At 37.5% G+C, this 15,448-nt stretch overlaps 3 protein-coding genes across 3 annotated transcripts; all 3 read left to right on the plus strand.

Annotated features, from left to right (window-relative positions):
• The first annotated feature begins 4,950 nt into the window (after positions 1–4,950).
• LOC104746396 (sugar transport protein 4) lies at positions 4,951–7,217 on the plus strand. Its single transcript, XM_087486656.1, has 4 exons — positions 4,951–5,266; positions 5,377–5,696; positions 5,781–6,410; positions 6,494–7,217. Exons 1-4 carry the CDS (start codon positions 5,167–5,169, stop codon positions 6,953–6,955), a joined length of 1,512 nt encoding a protein of 503 aa, XP_087342782.1. The 5' UTR covers positions 4,951–5,166; the 3' UTR covers positions 6,956–7,217.
• Positions 7,218–8,666: 1,449 nt separating this feature from the next.
• LOC104748351 (sugar transport protein 10-like) lies at positions 8,667–10,378 on the plus strand. The gene is made up of 2 exons (XM_087489053.1): positions 8,667–9,128; positions 9,224–10,378. Exons 1-2 carry the CDS (start codon positions 8,667–8,669, stop codon positions 10,106–10,108), a joined length of 1,347 nt encoding a protein of 448 aa, XP_087345179.1. The 3' UTR covers positions 10,109–10,378.
• Positions 10,379–11,771: 1,393 nt separating this feature from the next.
• On the plus strand, positions 11,772–14,530 carry LOC104746397 (E3 ubiquitin-protein ligase RING1-like). Its single transcript, XM_010467861.3, has 2 exons — positions 11,772–12,956; positions 14,290–14,530. The coding sequence occupies exon 1, from the start codon at positions 11,945–11,947 to the stop codon at positions 12,953–12,955; it is 1,011 nt and encodes a 336-aa protein (XP_010466163.2). The 5' UTR covers positions 11,772–11,944; the 3' UTR covers position 12,956; positions 14,290–14,530.
• The last annotated feature ends 918 nt before the right edge of the window (positions 14,531–15,448 follow it).

Consider the following 15,448-nt stretch of genomic DNA (forward strand, 5'->3'; position numbering starts at 1 on the left):
GCTTGTATATTCACCTCCATTATCCGATCTTAGTACCTTTATTTTTGCATTAAATTGATTAGTAACATAATTCTGAAAATTGGCAAAGGCATCATAGACTCTATCTTTAGATGGTAACAAGGTGAGCCAAGTATATTTAGATTTCTCATCAATAAAGGTCACAAAATACTTGTTATTATCCCTAGATAGGCAAGGAGATGTCCACACATCAGAATGTACTAAATCAAAGCAATGTTCATAAATTGTACTTGATTTAGGGAAAATAGTCTTGCAATGTTTACCAAGAATACAAGACTCACAAGTGGATTTATCAAACGAAACATTGGGCAACATTAATTCAAATACACGAGAATGAGGATGGCCTAGTCTAGCATGCCACACATCACTTAAACTACTACTAAGATTCGAAGCAAAAGAAAACAAATTAGAAGGACTTGAAGCTTTCTCTAGGACATAGAGATCTCCTCTACCATCTCCTTCTCCAAGAACCTTTCCACTCTCAATATCCTGAAAATGTACACTGTTAGGCCCAAAAATCGCATAACAATTCAAATCTGTAGTAGCTTTCTTTACCGATAAGAGATTCGAAGTAAATGAAGGCATAAAGAAGGCTTTAGAACTTTTATCAAACAATTTTAGTTCTCCTATTCCTTTAACCTGTACTCTATCTCTATTAGCAATGATAACATTACCTAGTGCCGGTTTTATGTTGTGTATAAGACTAGGGTTACTAATCATATGGTGAGAAGCACCCGAGTCTAGAACAAGTGAGGTACTAGGTTTTGAAGCAAAGAAAGTGGTACCGGAGTCCTTTAGTGCGGCAATGGACTTGATGAGGGCCTCTAGGTCCGAATTTCTCACCAGGTCTCCAAGGGAAGCTACCATGGCCGTGGCTGCTGCGTCTCCTTAATTTGCTGCTCCGGTGCCTTGACCACTTGGTCCTCCTTGCGATAGGTTGGCCTTGAACTTTGCCAGCTTGAGATGCGGGTGAAGGATCCAACATTTGTCTTTCAGATGACCCCTCTTCTTACAATGGTCGCATACCATTGCTTTCCGGTCCTCATGCTTGTAAACTCCCTTGTTAGCCGTAGCCAAGTCCTCCTTACCGCTAAACAAGCCTAGCGACCCTTGCTCTTTTTGAACTTGAGAACACACATCTTCAAGAGTCGGAAGCTTGTCACCACGAAGGATGTGCTTGATAAGGTCGTTGAACGCCGGATTCAGAGTGAGAAGAAGACCGAAGACCTTGTCTTGTTCCTTTCTTTCATTGAGGATGGCCGGATCTATGGTGCTCGGCTGAAGCATCTCTAGTTCGGCCCAAAGAGACCTAAACTTGCCAAAATGCTTTGTGAACTCCAAGTCTTCTTGGTGAAGACAGTTGATAGCCTTTTTGACTTCAAACATCCTGGTCAAGTTGGTCATGTTTCCATACACGTTCGCAAGTGTCTCCCATAACTCCTTGGCCGTCTCACAGTAAGAGTATGCTTCAAGGATTGGTGCATCAAGCGAATTCTGAAGAATGGCAAGCATGGTCTAATCTTCTTGAAACCATTTGATTTCCTTCTCGAGTTCAGCCTCCTTGTCTTCTTCCTTTCCTTCTTTACCGTCGTTCTTGGTGACTTTCTTGGGAAACTGGTCCGTTTCAACGTGAATCCATAGTCCCCGGCCACTCAACGCGGTCTTTGTGGTTCTTTTCCACAACAAATAGTTGGCCCCCTTTAAGACCACCGGTGTAACAATAGGTTTGGTAGTGTCCATGAGCGAGATTCGCGAAAGATAGAGAAAAATGATAACTAAGAATGTTGAGTAGCGAGTATGGAATGCAAGTAACCGAGAATAGAGAGAAAGATTGAAGAGGATAGAATATGAGGGAAAATACGAGTAGGTTTAGAGAATCAAAGATCGAAAAACTGTTCTGATACCATGTTGGGATTTAAGTGGAAGAGGTTGAGAAGAAGAGAATTGTCGGCAAGAAGAATGAGAGAAAGTTATATTCCATAAGTATATCTTACAAAGGTTTACAAAGGACTATATATACTAAGAGAACTAGGGCTACACCCTTTACAATAAATCGCATAAGAGATAAGGAAAGAGAATTGGATCTTCCCAAGATTGAAAGCGACCCCTCCATATTTCCTTAAACGAAGCACAACCCGTGACTCCACTCTCTCTTCTTCTCTAACGGCTAAAAGGAGGATCTCGAACCTTCTCATGGGCTTACACCAATAAGGCCTCCTTATTCTCATAGATGACTCGGCCTTGTCACATAGTTGTACGGACAGCCTCATAGTTGTACGGACGGGGTGATCTTGGTCAATAAAAACAACGTTCTTGAACGGTGTTTTTGGAAGAAGAAGTATATATGAAGCAACCCGAAGGGTTTGTTATGCTCGTGAATGAGCAAAAGGTGTGTAAGTTAATAAAGTAATTGTATGGGCTGAAGCAAGCACCTAAACAGTGGCATCAAATATTTGATGCAGCTATTTTATCAAATGGATTCAAGTTGAATCAAGCAGACAAGTGCTTATATAGTAAATTTGATGATTCCGGTAATGGAGTAATCATTTGCCTATGTTGATGACATGCTGATCTTTGGTACCAACTTAAGACAAGTAGAACTTGCAAAAGAGTTTTTGTCATCAAATTTTGCCATGAAAGGCATGAGGGAGGTGGATGTCATTCTTGAAATTTGAATCAAGCGTGAGAACAAAGCCCTATGTTTATTTCAATCTCATTACATTGAAAAGGTGCTAAAAAGGTTCAATTACGAGAAATGTTCTCCTGTGAGCACTCCCATGGATACAAGTGTGAAGCTTGTGCCTAATACGGGAAAAGCGATTTCACAACTTGAGTACTCACAACTAATTGGCTGTTTAATGTTTGCCATGACAAATACTATACCGGATATAGCTTATGCGGTAAGAAAGTTGAGTAGATATACTAGTAACCCTAGTACTCACCATTGACAAGCTATAAGACGGATGCTTAAGTACTCAAAAGGAACCATAAATTATGGTTTGTCTTATGTTGGATTTCCTTCGGTTTAAGAAGGATATTCCGATGCGAGTTGGAACTCCAACGTAGAAAGTCACTCTTCTACAAGTGGTTGGGTGTTCTTGCTTGGAGGAGATACAATTTCTTGGGATTATAGAAAACAAACTTGTATTACAAGTTCGACTATGGAATCAGAGTTCATAGTGTTAGCGGCTGCCAGCAAAGACGCAGACTGGCTAAGAAATTTTGTCTATGAGATTCCTTTGTGACCGAGACCGGTATGACCAATTTGTATGCATTGTGATAGTAAAGCCACTTTGGCTAGAGCCTATAGCCAAGTGTATAATGGTAAGTCACGACACCTTGGTATTAGACATAGCATGATATGTGAGTTGATCACTCATGAGGCAATTACCATACATTTTGTTCGGTCTGAACAAAATCTAGCGGATCACTTGACTGAAGGATTAGCTAGAGACTTGGTGATCAAGTCGGCTAGAGGGATGGGTTTAATGTCCATTTGAAACTTTTAATTGTGGGATACCCAATTCTCCTCTAATACAACATTAGAGGCAGAATTTAATGTGGAAAGCTTACAGTTAAAGATTGAAGCACTTGTTGTATCATCCCAAAGTAAGTGCTTGAATCTGCAAGAAATGATTAGGTTGAAGTTATCTTCTTAATAGATCTTTTAAAAAATTGCATTTGCAGGTCCAAGAATAAAAGATCTACCTATATGAGTATTAAGTGGAGCCGCATCAAGAAACTTGGACTTAGCTTCCTATATACTTATGAATGGATAGGGACACATGACTTATAATAGTGTTAAGTATAAACACTTAGAGTAGTGTGAAAATTTGTGTGTGTATTATCTTCATGTACCCAAATGAGTTGAAAGGATTCAATCCATTGGACATCCTGATTCTCGGGTATTTGGAATGTATAATATTACTAAGATGTAAATTCAATCGTTACGATATTTACATTTATGCGTAAGTTTGGTTTATGTGTTGTTAAAGTCGTGAATCAAAGAGTACACTTAAATGGGGGAGGAATGTTGGAGATTTAAGTGTTATTAAACGGTTATTTCATTAACCACTGCAATATTTGAGTGAATGGTTATGTCTTTAGACGTACGGTTGCAAACGTACGTTCAAAACCTTTGACCTCTATAAAACTCTGTTCCTCCGCACACAAAAGAAAAAAAGAGTACGAAAAACAAAGAAAAATTTAGATTCACAAAATCAAAGTTTAAGAAAAACATTAATGAAAAACACAAAAAGAAAAAACAAAATCTCTATTTGTTTCTCTTGAATCTTAACCTAGAACAAGAGAGAAAACTTTAATTATCATATTTTACAAGAGATTTTGTGTAACTTAGCGCTTGAGAGAAGGGTCAAAATGTTCTTTAAAAAAAATGCTTTTGTGCACGTTTCAATCATTATCCAAGTTAACCTTACATCTTTCTATAACAGACTGCTTATGTTTCCATTTCTTTGTAATTTATGTATTGTATATAAAATTATTTTTTGCCGAAACATTAATTATAGAAAAGAAATCAAATTGGACCTAAATGATCATGGATTTCTTTTTATATTTTCTTTTGTCAACGGACTGATTTGTTACATGACACGTTAAATTTGAAAGAGATTATGAATTTGTTATATGACAAGTTTCTATTTTTGGGTATTGATCAATATAAAACAGATTTAAGAAGTCCTTATAGACAGAGGATATTATCTGATCTCTCATGTGAAAAATGAGAAGATCGATAAATTTGGAAAATAATGTCTGTAAAAGAAACGGTCTAACACACAGTTAAGAGTCTCCATGAAACTTGGTGTGTTTTTTTTTTTTGATAAAGATGAAACTTGGTGTTCCAAACCTCAAAGACAGCCGACAGTTAAATTTTGACGAATGCTATATATTCAACTCAAATCTTCTTCATTTTTCAAAATCAACTAGTATCTTCTTCTTTTTGTTTTCTTTGTCTGAATCCGAACCAGATCTCACTAATTATCTGAAGAGGAAAACAAAAACTAACACAAAAAGACGAAGAACAAGATCTCCTCTGTCTGAAAACAGAGCCAAGTCAACCACAAACACCGAATTTTCCACAACGTCGTTTTAAGCAATTTTTTGTTGATCTTTTTTTTGGCTCAAATCGGAGAAATGGCCGGAGGATTCGTCAGTCAAACGCCGGGTGTTCGGAACTATAACTACATCGGTGCTTTTGGTGGTCTCATCTTCGGATACGATCTTGGAATCTCAGGTTTCTTTTCTTTTTTCTTCTCAGATTCAAATCTTGTTCTTTCTTTCAGCTAGTAAATGTCCGGTGACTAATTCTGGTTTTTTTTTTTTTTTTTTTTTAATTTCTTGTAGGAGGGGTAACCTCGATGGAGCCTTTCTTGGAAGAGTTCTTCCCTTACGTGCACAAGAAGATGAAGAACGCTCACGAGAACGAGTACTGTCGATTTGATAGTCAGCTTCTCACTCTCTTCACTTCGTCTCTCTATGTGGCGGCTTTGATCTCTTCTCTCTTCGCCTCCACCATTACTCGAGTTTTCGGTAGGAAATGGTCGATGTTCCTCGGTGGTTTTACCTTCTTCATCGGCTCTGCTTTCAACGGCTTTGCCCAAAACATTGCTATGCTCCTCATCGGTCGTATACTACTCGGTTTCGGAGTCGGATTCGCCAATCAAGTAAGTTTCTGTGGTAAAGTACCTTGATGAAGAAGTAACACTGGCAGCTTGGTTAACTGGTTATTATGCTTTTTCTTATTTCAGTCTGTGCCGGTTTATTTATCGGAAATGGCTCCTCCGAATCTAAGAGGAGCTTTCAACAACGGGTTTCAAGTTGCGATTATCTTTGGTATTGTGGTTGCAACGATCATTAATTACTTCACCGCTCAGATGAAAGGAAACATCGGATGGAGAATCTCTCTCGGATTAGCTTGTGTCCCTGCAGTGATGATCATGATCGGAGCCCTAATCCTTCCCGACACTCCCAACTCGCTCATTGAACGTGGCTACTCCGAAGAGGCAAAGAAGATGCTTCAATCCATCCGAGGAACCGATGAAGTCGATGAAGAGTTTCAAGATCTCATTGATGCGAGTGAGGAGTCTAAGCAAGTGAAACACCCATGGAGGAACATCTTGCTTCCTCGTTACAGACCACAATTGATCATGACTTGCTTCATTCCTTTCTTTCAACAACTTACTGGAATCAATGTTATTACTTTCTACGCACCCGTTTTGTTCCAAACCCTCGGGTTCGGTAGCAAAGCTTCCCTCCTATCAGCTATGGTAACGGGTATCATCGAGCTCTTGTGTACCTTCGTCTCTGTTTTCACAGTGGATAGGTTCGGAAGAAGAGTCTTGTTCCTCCAAGGAGGTATCCAGATGCTTATCTCTCAGGTAACAGAGAACCCTAACCCTAACCCTACTTTACATGTCTTGATCGACACTCAATAACTCAAAAACATCGGTGTATGTTGCAGATCGCTATTGGAGCAATGATTGGAGTCAAATTCGGAGTGGCTGGAACAGGGAACATAGGGAAAGGAGATGCTAATCTGATCGTGGCACTGATCTGCATCTATGTAGCGGGTTTCGCCTGGTCATGGGGACCGTTGGGATGGTTGGTTCCAAGTGAGATATCTCCACTAGAGATCCGATCAGCAGCACAAGCCATAAACGTATCGGTCAACATGTTCTTCACATTCCTTGTGGCACAGCTCTTCCTCACTATGCTCTGTCACATGAAATTCGGACTATTCTTCTTCTTCGCCTTCTTTGTCGTCATAATGACTATATTCATCTACTTGATGTTGCCTGAGACGAAGAATGTGCCAATCGAAGAGATGAACAGAGTGTGGAAGGCACACTGGTTCTGGGGAAGGTTTATTCCTGATGAAGCTGTTAATATGGGTGCTGCTGAGATGCAACAGAAGTCCGTATGACGGTGAAAACTCTTGAGTCTTCTTTGGGCAAAAGATTTGTGAGAAAATCTGAAAAAAGAGAAAGTGATGATTTTATTGGGATGAAATAAGAATGAAAATGCCTTTACTTCCCTAAAAGAAAGCTGCTCTGTTTTTAGATGCAGAGAGTTAGCTTTTCTAGTTTGTTCTTTCTTTTTTATTTCTTCTTCTTATTCAAGTCTATTTGTTAAAATTTGTTAAAGAAAGTTAAGAAAAACAAATATAAAAATATAAAATTTTAAAATCTGTTTGTCTCTTGTGCTTTGTTACTTCGATAACATATATGTGAATCAGGAGCGGATCTACGTTTATACTTCCTCTGTCCCTCAATGATTGATGTTATGTGATTTTTTTTTGTCTCACAAATATTGATGTTTTATCAGTTTTAGTTAATTAATATTAAATCTTTTTTTGTCTGTTTAAAAATATTTAGTTAAGAGAGAGAGTACTTTATAGTGGGTGGGGCACGTGCCCCATACACCTTTTTTAAATCTGTTTAGGTGATGAGTTAATAATAATATTTTTTAGCCTATTTGGAAAGAGTGCCCCATCCTATATAGAATGTGAAGGGTTCAAAACCTAACTTTTGCAATTTTTCCTCAATATTTTTACACGTTTTGTTATGTGTTTTAGTGCTGAAAAAAATTTTGGTTAAAAAAAAATTTGTGTCCCATATTACCTTTCTCCCTAGATCCGCCGCTTCTGTGAATCTCTTTATTTGATAGAAAGAGTGTTAATATGATTTGTGCAAGAAACAAGACTAGTCATCAGTTTATACGAAAGGCTTACCATATTATTTACCAATAATTGCAAGTATGAAGTACCTCTTCTATACAACAAATTTTATGAATAAGTACTTGTACATGACACATTGTAACAAATGATCGTTTAATATAAAACTATATCTAGTGATAGTATTATTTCCCCAAAAAGATATACAAGTACCGAGACTGACTGACGTGCATGAAATGAACATAGTCAAACTCCCGACCAAACCTAATCGTGAGATGCCAAATCAAATTGACCTGACAACGAGCTCATGGAAATTGATAACTGAAGTTCTTTCTTTCTAATCTACTTTTTTCATTTGCTTTAACTCCTACGTTTTCCATTTCTTTTTAACCTATGTATTGTATACAAAATTCTTTTTTTGCCGAAATATTATTTATAGAAAAGAAATCAAATTGACCTAAATGATCATGAATTTTTTTTATACTTTCTTTTGTCAACGAACTAATTTGTTACATGAAACGTTAAATTTGAAAGAGATCGATTATGAATTTGTTATATGACAAGTTTCTATTTTTGGGTATTGTCAATATAAAACAGATTTAAGAAGTCCTTATAGACAGAGGATATTATCTGATCTCTCATATGTAAAATGAAAAGATCGATAAATAAGGAAAAGAATGTCTGTAAAAGAAACGGTCAACACACAGTCAAGAGTCTTCATGAAACTTGGCGTTTATAACAATAAGAAAACTCTTGTTGCAACTAACTAGCTACTTCCCCTAATCCTAATTCCCAAGTCATACAAAGACAGATAAAACTTACAAGTTATAACATAACACGCAATATTACTCAATACACCTAATTATAGGGTAACCACATTGATCTATATAAAAAGATCACAAAGCGAACATTTTCGAATTAAGCTACAAGACTTCTTCTTAGACAACAACAACAAAAAAAAATGGCAGGAGGAGCTTTTGTATCAGAAGGAGGAGGTGGTGGAAGAAGTTATGAAGGAGGAGTCACAGGTTTCGTTATCATTACATGTATTGTTGCCGCCATGGGAGGTCTCCTGTTTGGTTATGACCTTGGAATCTCAGGAGGAGTGACATCGATGGAGGAGTTTCTTACCAAGTTCTTCCCTCATGTAGAGAGCCAGATGCATAAGGCGAAGCACGACACGGCTTACTGTAAATTTGATAACCAAATGCTCCAATTGTTCACTTCTTCTCTCTACATCGCAGCTCTTGTAGCTTCCTTTATCGCTTCTGTTATCACTAGGAAGTATGGACGTAAAGTCTCTATGTTTACCGGTGGACTTGCTTTCCTCATCGGTGCACTTTTCAACGCGTTTGCCATTAATGTTGCAATGCTCATCATCGGTCGACTTATGCTCGGTGTTGGTGTTGGATTTGCTAACCAGGTAAGGCATATGTTGTTTTCTTGTGTATCATCTATATATGTGGTTTAGGTTAATATCTCAATCTTTTATACTTATTTTTTTGTGTGTGCATGCAGTCTACTCCGGTATATCTCTCGGAAATGGCTCCAGCGAAGTTAAGAGGAGCTCTAAACATTGGTTTTCAAATGGCTATTACGATTGGAATCCTGGCGGCAAATATGATAAACTATGGAACATCAAAGATGGCTCAAAATGGATGGAGGGTTTCTTTAGGTTTAGCAGCTGTTCCAGCGGTTGTCATGGTGATTGGATCATTCATTTTGCCCGATACACCAAACTCAATGCTCGAGAGAGGCAAATACGAGGAAGCAAAACATATGTTGAAGAAGATACGCGGAGCTGACAACGTTGACCATGAGTTCCAAGATCTCATTGATGCTGTTGAAGCTGCCAAAAAGGTGGAGTATCCATGGAAGAACATCATGAAGAGTAAATACAGACCAGCTTTGATCTTCTGCTCGGCGATTCCCTTTTTCCAACAAATCACTGGAATCAACGTCATTATGTTCTACGCTCCTGTTCTCTTCAAGACTCTTGGTTTTGGTGACGATGCTTCTCTTATGTCCGCTGTGATAACCGGTGTAGTCAACATGCTTTCAACCATTGTCTCAATTTACGCGGTTGATAAATATGGAAGAAGGTTGCTATTTCTTGAAGGTGGTATTCAAATGTTCGTCTGCCAGCTTCTTGTTGGTTCTTTCATCGGTTCAAAGTTCGGAACCACGGGAACCGGAACCTTGACGCCAGCAACGGCAGATTGGATTCTTGCTTTCATATGTGTGTACGTAGCGGGATTTGCATGGTCATGGGGTCCGTTGGGATGGTTGGTACCTAGTGAGATATGTCCTTTGGAAATCAGACCAGCGGGACAAGCCATCAACGTCTCTGTCAACATGTTTTTCACTTTCCTCATTGGTCAATTCTTTTTGACAATGCTTTGACACATGAAGTTTGGTCTCTTCTACTTCTTTGCAAGCATGGTTGCGGTCATGACGGTTTCATCTACTTTTTGTTGCCGGAGACCAGAGGTGTTCCTATTGAAGAGATGGGAAGAGTTTGGAAGCAGCATTGGTTCTGGAAAAAGTATATCCCAGATGATGCAGTTATTGGTGGGCATGATGACGAAAATAATACTAAACCTATGTAAGAGAATACGTGATTGTCGATATTTGAATTATTGTTTTCAGGGAGAAATTACGTGAAAATTATCGAGACGATTTGTTTTACATGTTTCAATATTGTTCCTTATTCTTGGAAAAAGGAAGACCAAAAAAGTGCGAACTCATATTCCTAGAGCAAACACACCACATAAATCTATATAGATTACATAATTTACATTTTCATCATGTATTTATTTTATTTTTTTACTATAAGCTGCTTGAATATCTCATCGATCTATACTATATTACAATTCAGTTTAAATATATCAAGTTTTACAGGCAAGAAAACAAATTAAAGTCTATCAATCTCATGGTGATTTTTTTTGCCCAAAGAAAAAGAAAAAATCTCATGGAGATTTCTATATAAAGAACTCATCTCGAAGTAAGAGGACCCGAGTTCTCAGACCATGGCCAATGCAGCAACCTATATGGAAGAATATCCCAACTCTCATGGTGATTTCTTTAAACGATAAAAATATTTACCCTTATGCATGCTTTACAAGAATATCCCAGCTCTGGTTATCCAACCAAGTTAAAAAGTCATAGTCTTATGAAAAATGAATAAGCTATTGAATATGATAAGAGAAGAACACATTAATGTTTAGGAAATATTATATTGATTCTCCTAATCATAACTTTTAGTTACATATGTTAAATTATTTTTATATAGTAAAATAGTTCTTAAACTAAACTATGATAGAACTAATCTTTACATATCTTCATATTAAAGAAGATCCTTCTACCTAAGTTGTTTAATTTTTAAATCTAAAACTTTTCTATTTAGAATGTAACCTTTTCCTATAATTATTATAATCAGTAGAATGATTAAATAAATAATCTCAAATCCATTAAAATATATAAATCTGATATCCACAAAAAAAAAAATAAGGTCAATATATTTAAGTTTTAGAACCATACATAAGGTCAATGGCTATGGTTATCCAAAACACTTGCTAAATTGTGTTGATTCACAAGTTCACAACCAAGTTGAAAAGTCATAGTCTTATAAAAAATGAATACGCTATTGAATGTAATAAGAGAAGAACCCATTAATGTTTAGGAAATATTATATTGACTCTAATAATCATAACTTTAATTTACATATAGTTAAATATTTTCCTAAACTAAACTAATATAGAACTAATCTTTACATCTGATATGTTATTTAATTTTTCTATAGCAAATATTACATATTACAATGTCCTCATATTAAAGAAGATCCTTCTACATAAGTTATTTAATTTTTAAATCTAAAACTTTTCTATTAGAATGTAACCTTTCCTAGAATAATTATAATCAGTAGTAGAGTGATTAAATAAATGATCTCAAATCCATAAAAAAAAAATTATAAATCTGATATCCACAGAAAAAAATAATAATAAGGCAGGTCAATTCAATATATTAACATTCCTAAAAACTTACTAAGAGCTATACATGGGCCGTTAATGAGCTGTAGCCCAAATTGTATAGAAGATTGTTAGGGTCGGCCACAAACCAAAGAATTATTTTCTCTCTCCTGTCTCACTTCTCCGACGGTTCTTTTCTTCCTTCGTCCTCTCGTTTCGTTTCGTCTCGTCTCTCTCTCGCGCTCTGAAAAAAAATTTCGCAGAATCCGTCATGTCTTCCGGCGTAAATTCAACTGGCTCCGCCGCAGCATCAGCGGCGGTCGACAAGATATTCTTCTGTTACCAGTGCAATCGCACAGTCACAATCTCGATTTCCGCATCCGCTGATCCTTTTTGTCCAATTTGTAACCAAGGGTTTCTCGAAGAATTCGAAGACCGCAGCCCTAATCCTCCCCCCAATTTCAACCCTAACACTGATGGTTCCTTTTTCCCCATGGCTGATCCTTTCTCAACCTTGCTCCCTCTCTTATTCGGCACTTCCGCTGCTTCTCCTTCCGGCATGGACTTCATGAGCTCTAGTTTCTTCGGTCCTTCGATGCAACCACAGGCTCGCTCCACTCAGCAGAATCCGATGCAGTCTGACGCGTTTGATCCGGTTTCGTTTCTTCAGAATCATCTCCAGCATCTGCGATCTAGCGGTACGCACGTTCAGTTCGTGGTTGAGAATCATCCTTCGGATCCAGCTCATCGTATCCCTGGGAATCTCGGTGACTACTTCTTTGGTCCAGGTCTTGAGCAGTTGATTCAGCAGCTGGCTGAGAATGATCCTAACCGTTACGGAACTCCTCCTGCTTCCAAATCAGCCATCGATGCGCTTCCTACTGTTAAGGTAACTAAGGATATGTTGAAATCGGAGATGAACCAGTGTGCTGTTTGTATGGATGAGTTTGAGGATGGTAGTGGTGTTAAGCAGATGCCTTGTAAGCATGTGTTTCATCAGGATTGCCTTCTTCCGTGGCTTGAGTTGCACAACTCCTGTCCCGTGTGTAGGTATGAGTTGCCTACAGATGATCCTGATTATGAGAACAGGGCTCAAGGAGTTCAGGCGAGTGGTGATGGACAGGGTTCCGTTGAGGGACAGCAGACTCCAAGGAGGTTTAACATACAGCTTCCTTGGCCGTTCAGGAGACAAGATGGCTCTGGTTCTGATCCTGGTTCAGGGTCAGGAGCACCTGGTGCTGGTGGAGGTAATCTTGACACCAGGGGTGAAGATTTGGATTGAGGTTTGTATTGTCTTCTCTCTCTCTTTCTACTTAACCTCTGATATAGCCATGAAACAACCCTTTGTTTGATTTCCGTGCTGTCTTAGTGTGCCACTGGACTACTTGCGGGTTTTGATAGGTACAGAATAATAGATTGTGTGGCTGCAAGAACATTGTCAATGTGTGGCTATACATTGTCAAGAAATTTATATTCGAGCCATTGCATTGATGCCTCTATTTAATAGTTGAAATGGGAAGTTCAAGTTAGGCATCTCTTTTGCAATATTGAGGTTTTAAACGTGGCTGCTTGTTTTGAAAATTTTCATAGGCACAAACTTTTAGATAACACTGTAACATATTAGTTCCTTCTTGCTCTTGCTTCTCCCTCTGTTAGCAATACATTTCCTTGCTTATTAGATATCTTCAGGTCGCTGAGCTAGACTCGGAGGTATACGTGAGATAAGATAAAGAAATTTATTTAGACTCAACAGGATGCTGAAAGTGATTAGTGTAGATTACTTCAAACTTTAAAGCCTTGGAGAGAAGAAATAGTTTGTTGTATCATAAATTAGGCAACGCTTCTGTAGATCGTGCATATATGAGTTCTTTTTAATCTTGTGTGGTAGCCTGCCTAATCTTGAATTCTCTACATTTTGTTTATTTTAAATTGGCATGTGATATTCTGATCAACTTGGTGATTAGCATTTCTTCTTTGTGATATGAGATTTTCAATGTGGATAACAACATGGGGAGAACTTGTATGGATATCTTATGATGTTTCTCACTGTCACTAGCTTGGTGTGATGTTGAGATATAACTGTGCTGGGTAATGTAAATAGCAGCTCTTTCTTAAAAATGCTGGAGAGGTGGAAGTGATTAGTGTTCATGAGGAATGCATAAGATTTCATCTGCATATGGCCATTTGAACATAACTAGAGAGCGTGTTTGCTAGTTAACTAAGAGTCTCAAGATTAGCATAAATAGTGGATTCAAGAGACTTCTAGGTCATGGGTAAGTTAGTTGGGTAAAGGCTAAGGTTTGTACTGATTGATTCTTTGGAGAAATATCAAATTGGTGTGGTTGACGCACAACTACTTATAAGCAACAAAATTGTTATTTGAGTTACGGATTGCCGCTAATCCAGTTACTCCATGAGGTATACATTGCATTACATTGATACTTATGACACTTCGGTGTGGACCTTCATGGTTGGGTTTTTGGAACCAGATGTTATTGGGTCCATGAGGTTTACATTGCAGTACACTGAAGAAATGAGATCACTTCCATTGACTGGCCTTTGTTTAAGACCTTTGCTTTGTCCTAATGCTTTTGCTGCTTTTCATTTGTGGTGCAGTATGTGTTGGCCAGAGTCATTGCTTGGAAATTGGATCAGCAGGATATCGCAAGTTCAAAAGAAGAAGAAAAAAAGTAGTTTTATTAGGAAAACAAAAGTGACATTGAGGTCTTACCATATTTTGTACATTTAAAAAAGGTTTTTTGTTTATTCGTTCTTATTTTGGGATACTATAACGAATGTGAGAGTTCTAAAATTTGCAAATCTTCATTATCGTGTTATGGTTTATTTTTCTCATAAACACCTTTCCATGGATTGGGTATGTGAAATCGAGACCCCATGCCCAATTGCGATTCAGACATTCAAATCTAAACATTTGGACATACGAAAAATGGGACACAAAAGTATGAAGTGGCAGACAAAGGTGACTGATTATCTAAAAGAAGAAGAGATATTATCAAAGAAACAGTCCCTTGTGGTATGTTTATTTGACCTTTTCATAAAATGACTTTACAGCTTTTATGTTTTCTAAACTTATCTATTACTACACGTAGTCGTAAGTTTGTGCAACCTGTGATTTCCCCATCGCTTCGTCCTTCTCAAATGCGGACAAGCAACAAACTGTGAATTCTATAGGCTCACTTAATCAAATGCAATGTATATGTTAATTATATACGACAAAATAGTCTTCTTGTAAAGTGATTAATTATGTTTAGAGGTAAACTTGTATAATTGAATGAAATATTTTCTATTTGAATATTATTATCACATTTGACACTTTTATAAGTTAACTCACAAGATATTTGCTTATATGGAGTATGTCATTAGGTTTAAACACGTGTATTTTTTTACTTCGATTATTTGATGAAGATCTGTATCTATAAGCAAGAGGCACGTACGTATAGTAGAGATAGTTTTCAAAAAATTTTCACATAAATTAACTGACTGTATTAGATGTTAAAACAAAAGTAAGATTGCCCAAAAACTAAATCCAAAGTAAACCTATACCCAAGTAACGTGCGCATCTTCTTCCACAAAACGTCTGACTAGAAAACCCTAATTTCAATATTTTTGCTATTGGTAGCTTTTCTTCTATATATTCAGCGACTCCACCGTCAAGATCAGGATGTTCCTTGACAGGTGCGCAAGGAAGCGTCTCTAGGTCAAGAAACAACTCTCTTTCAAAAAATATGGTGTAGTTGATACTTGATAGGTTTTT

This window comes from Camelina sativa, chromosome 15 (assembly GCF_030686135.1).
Source record: "Camelina sativa cultivar CO46 ecotype springtype chromosome 15, ASM3068613v1".
NCBI lineage: Eukaryota > Viridiplantae > Streptophyta > Magnoliopsida > Brassicales > Brassicaceae > Camelina > Camelina sativa.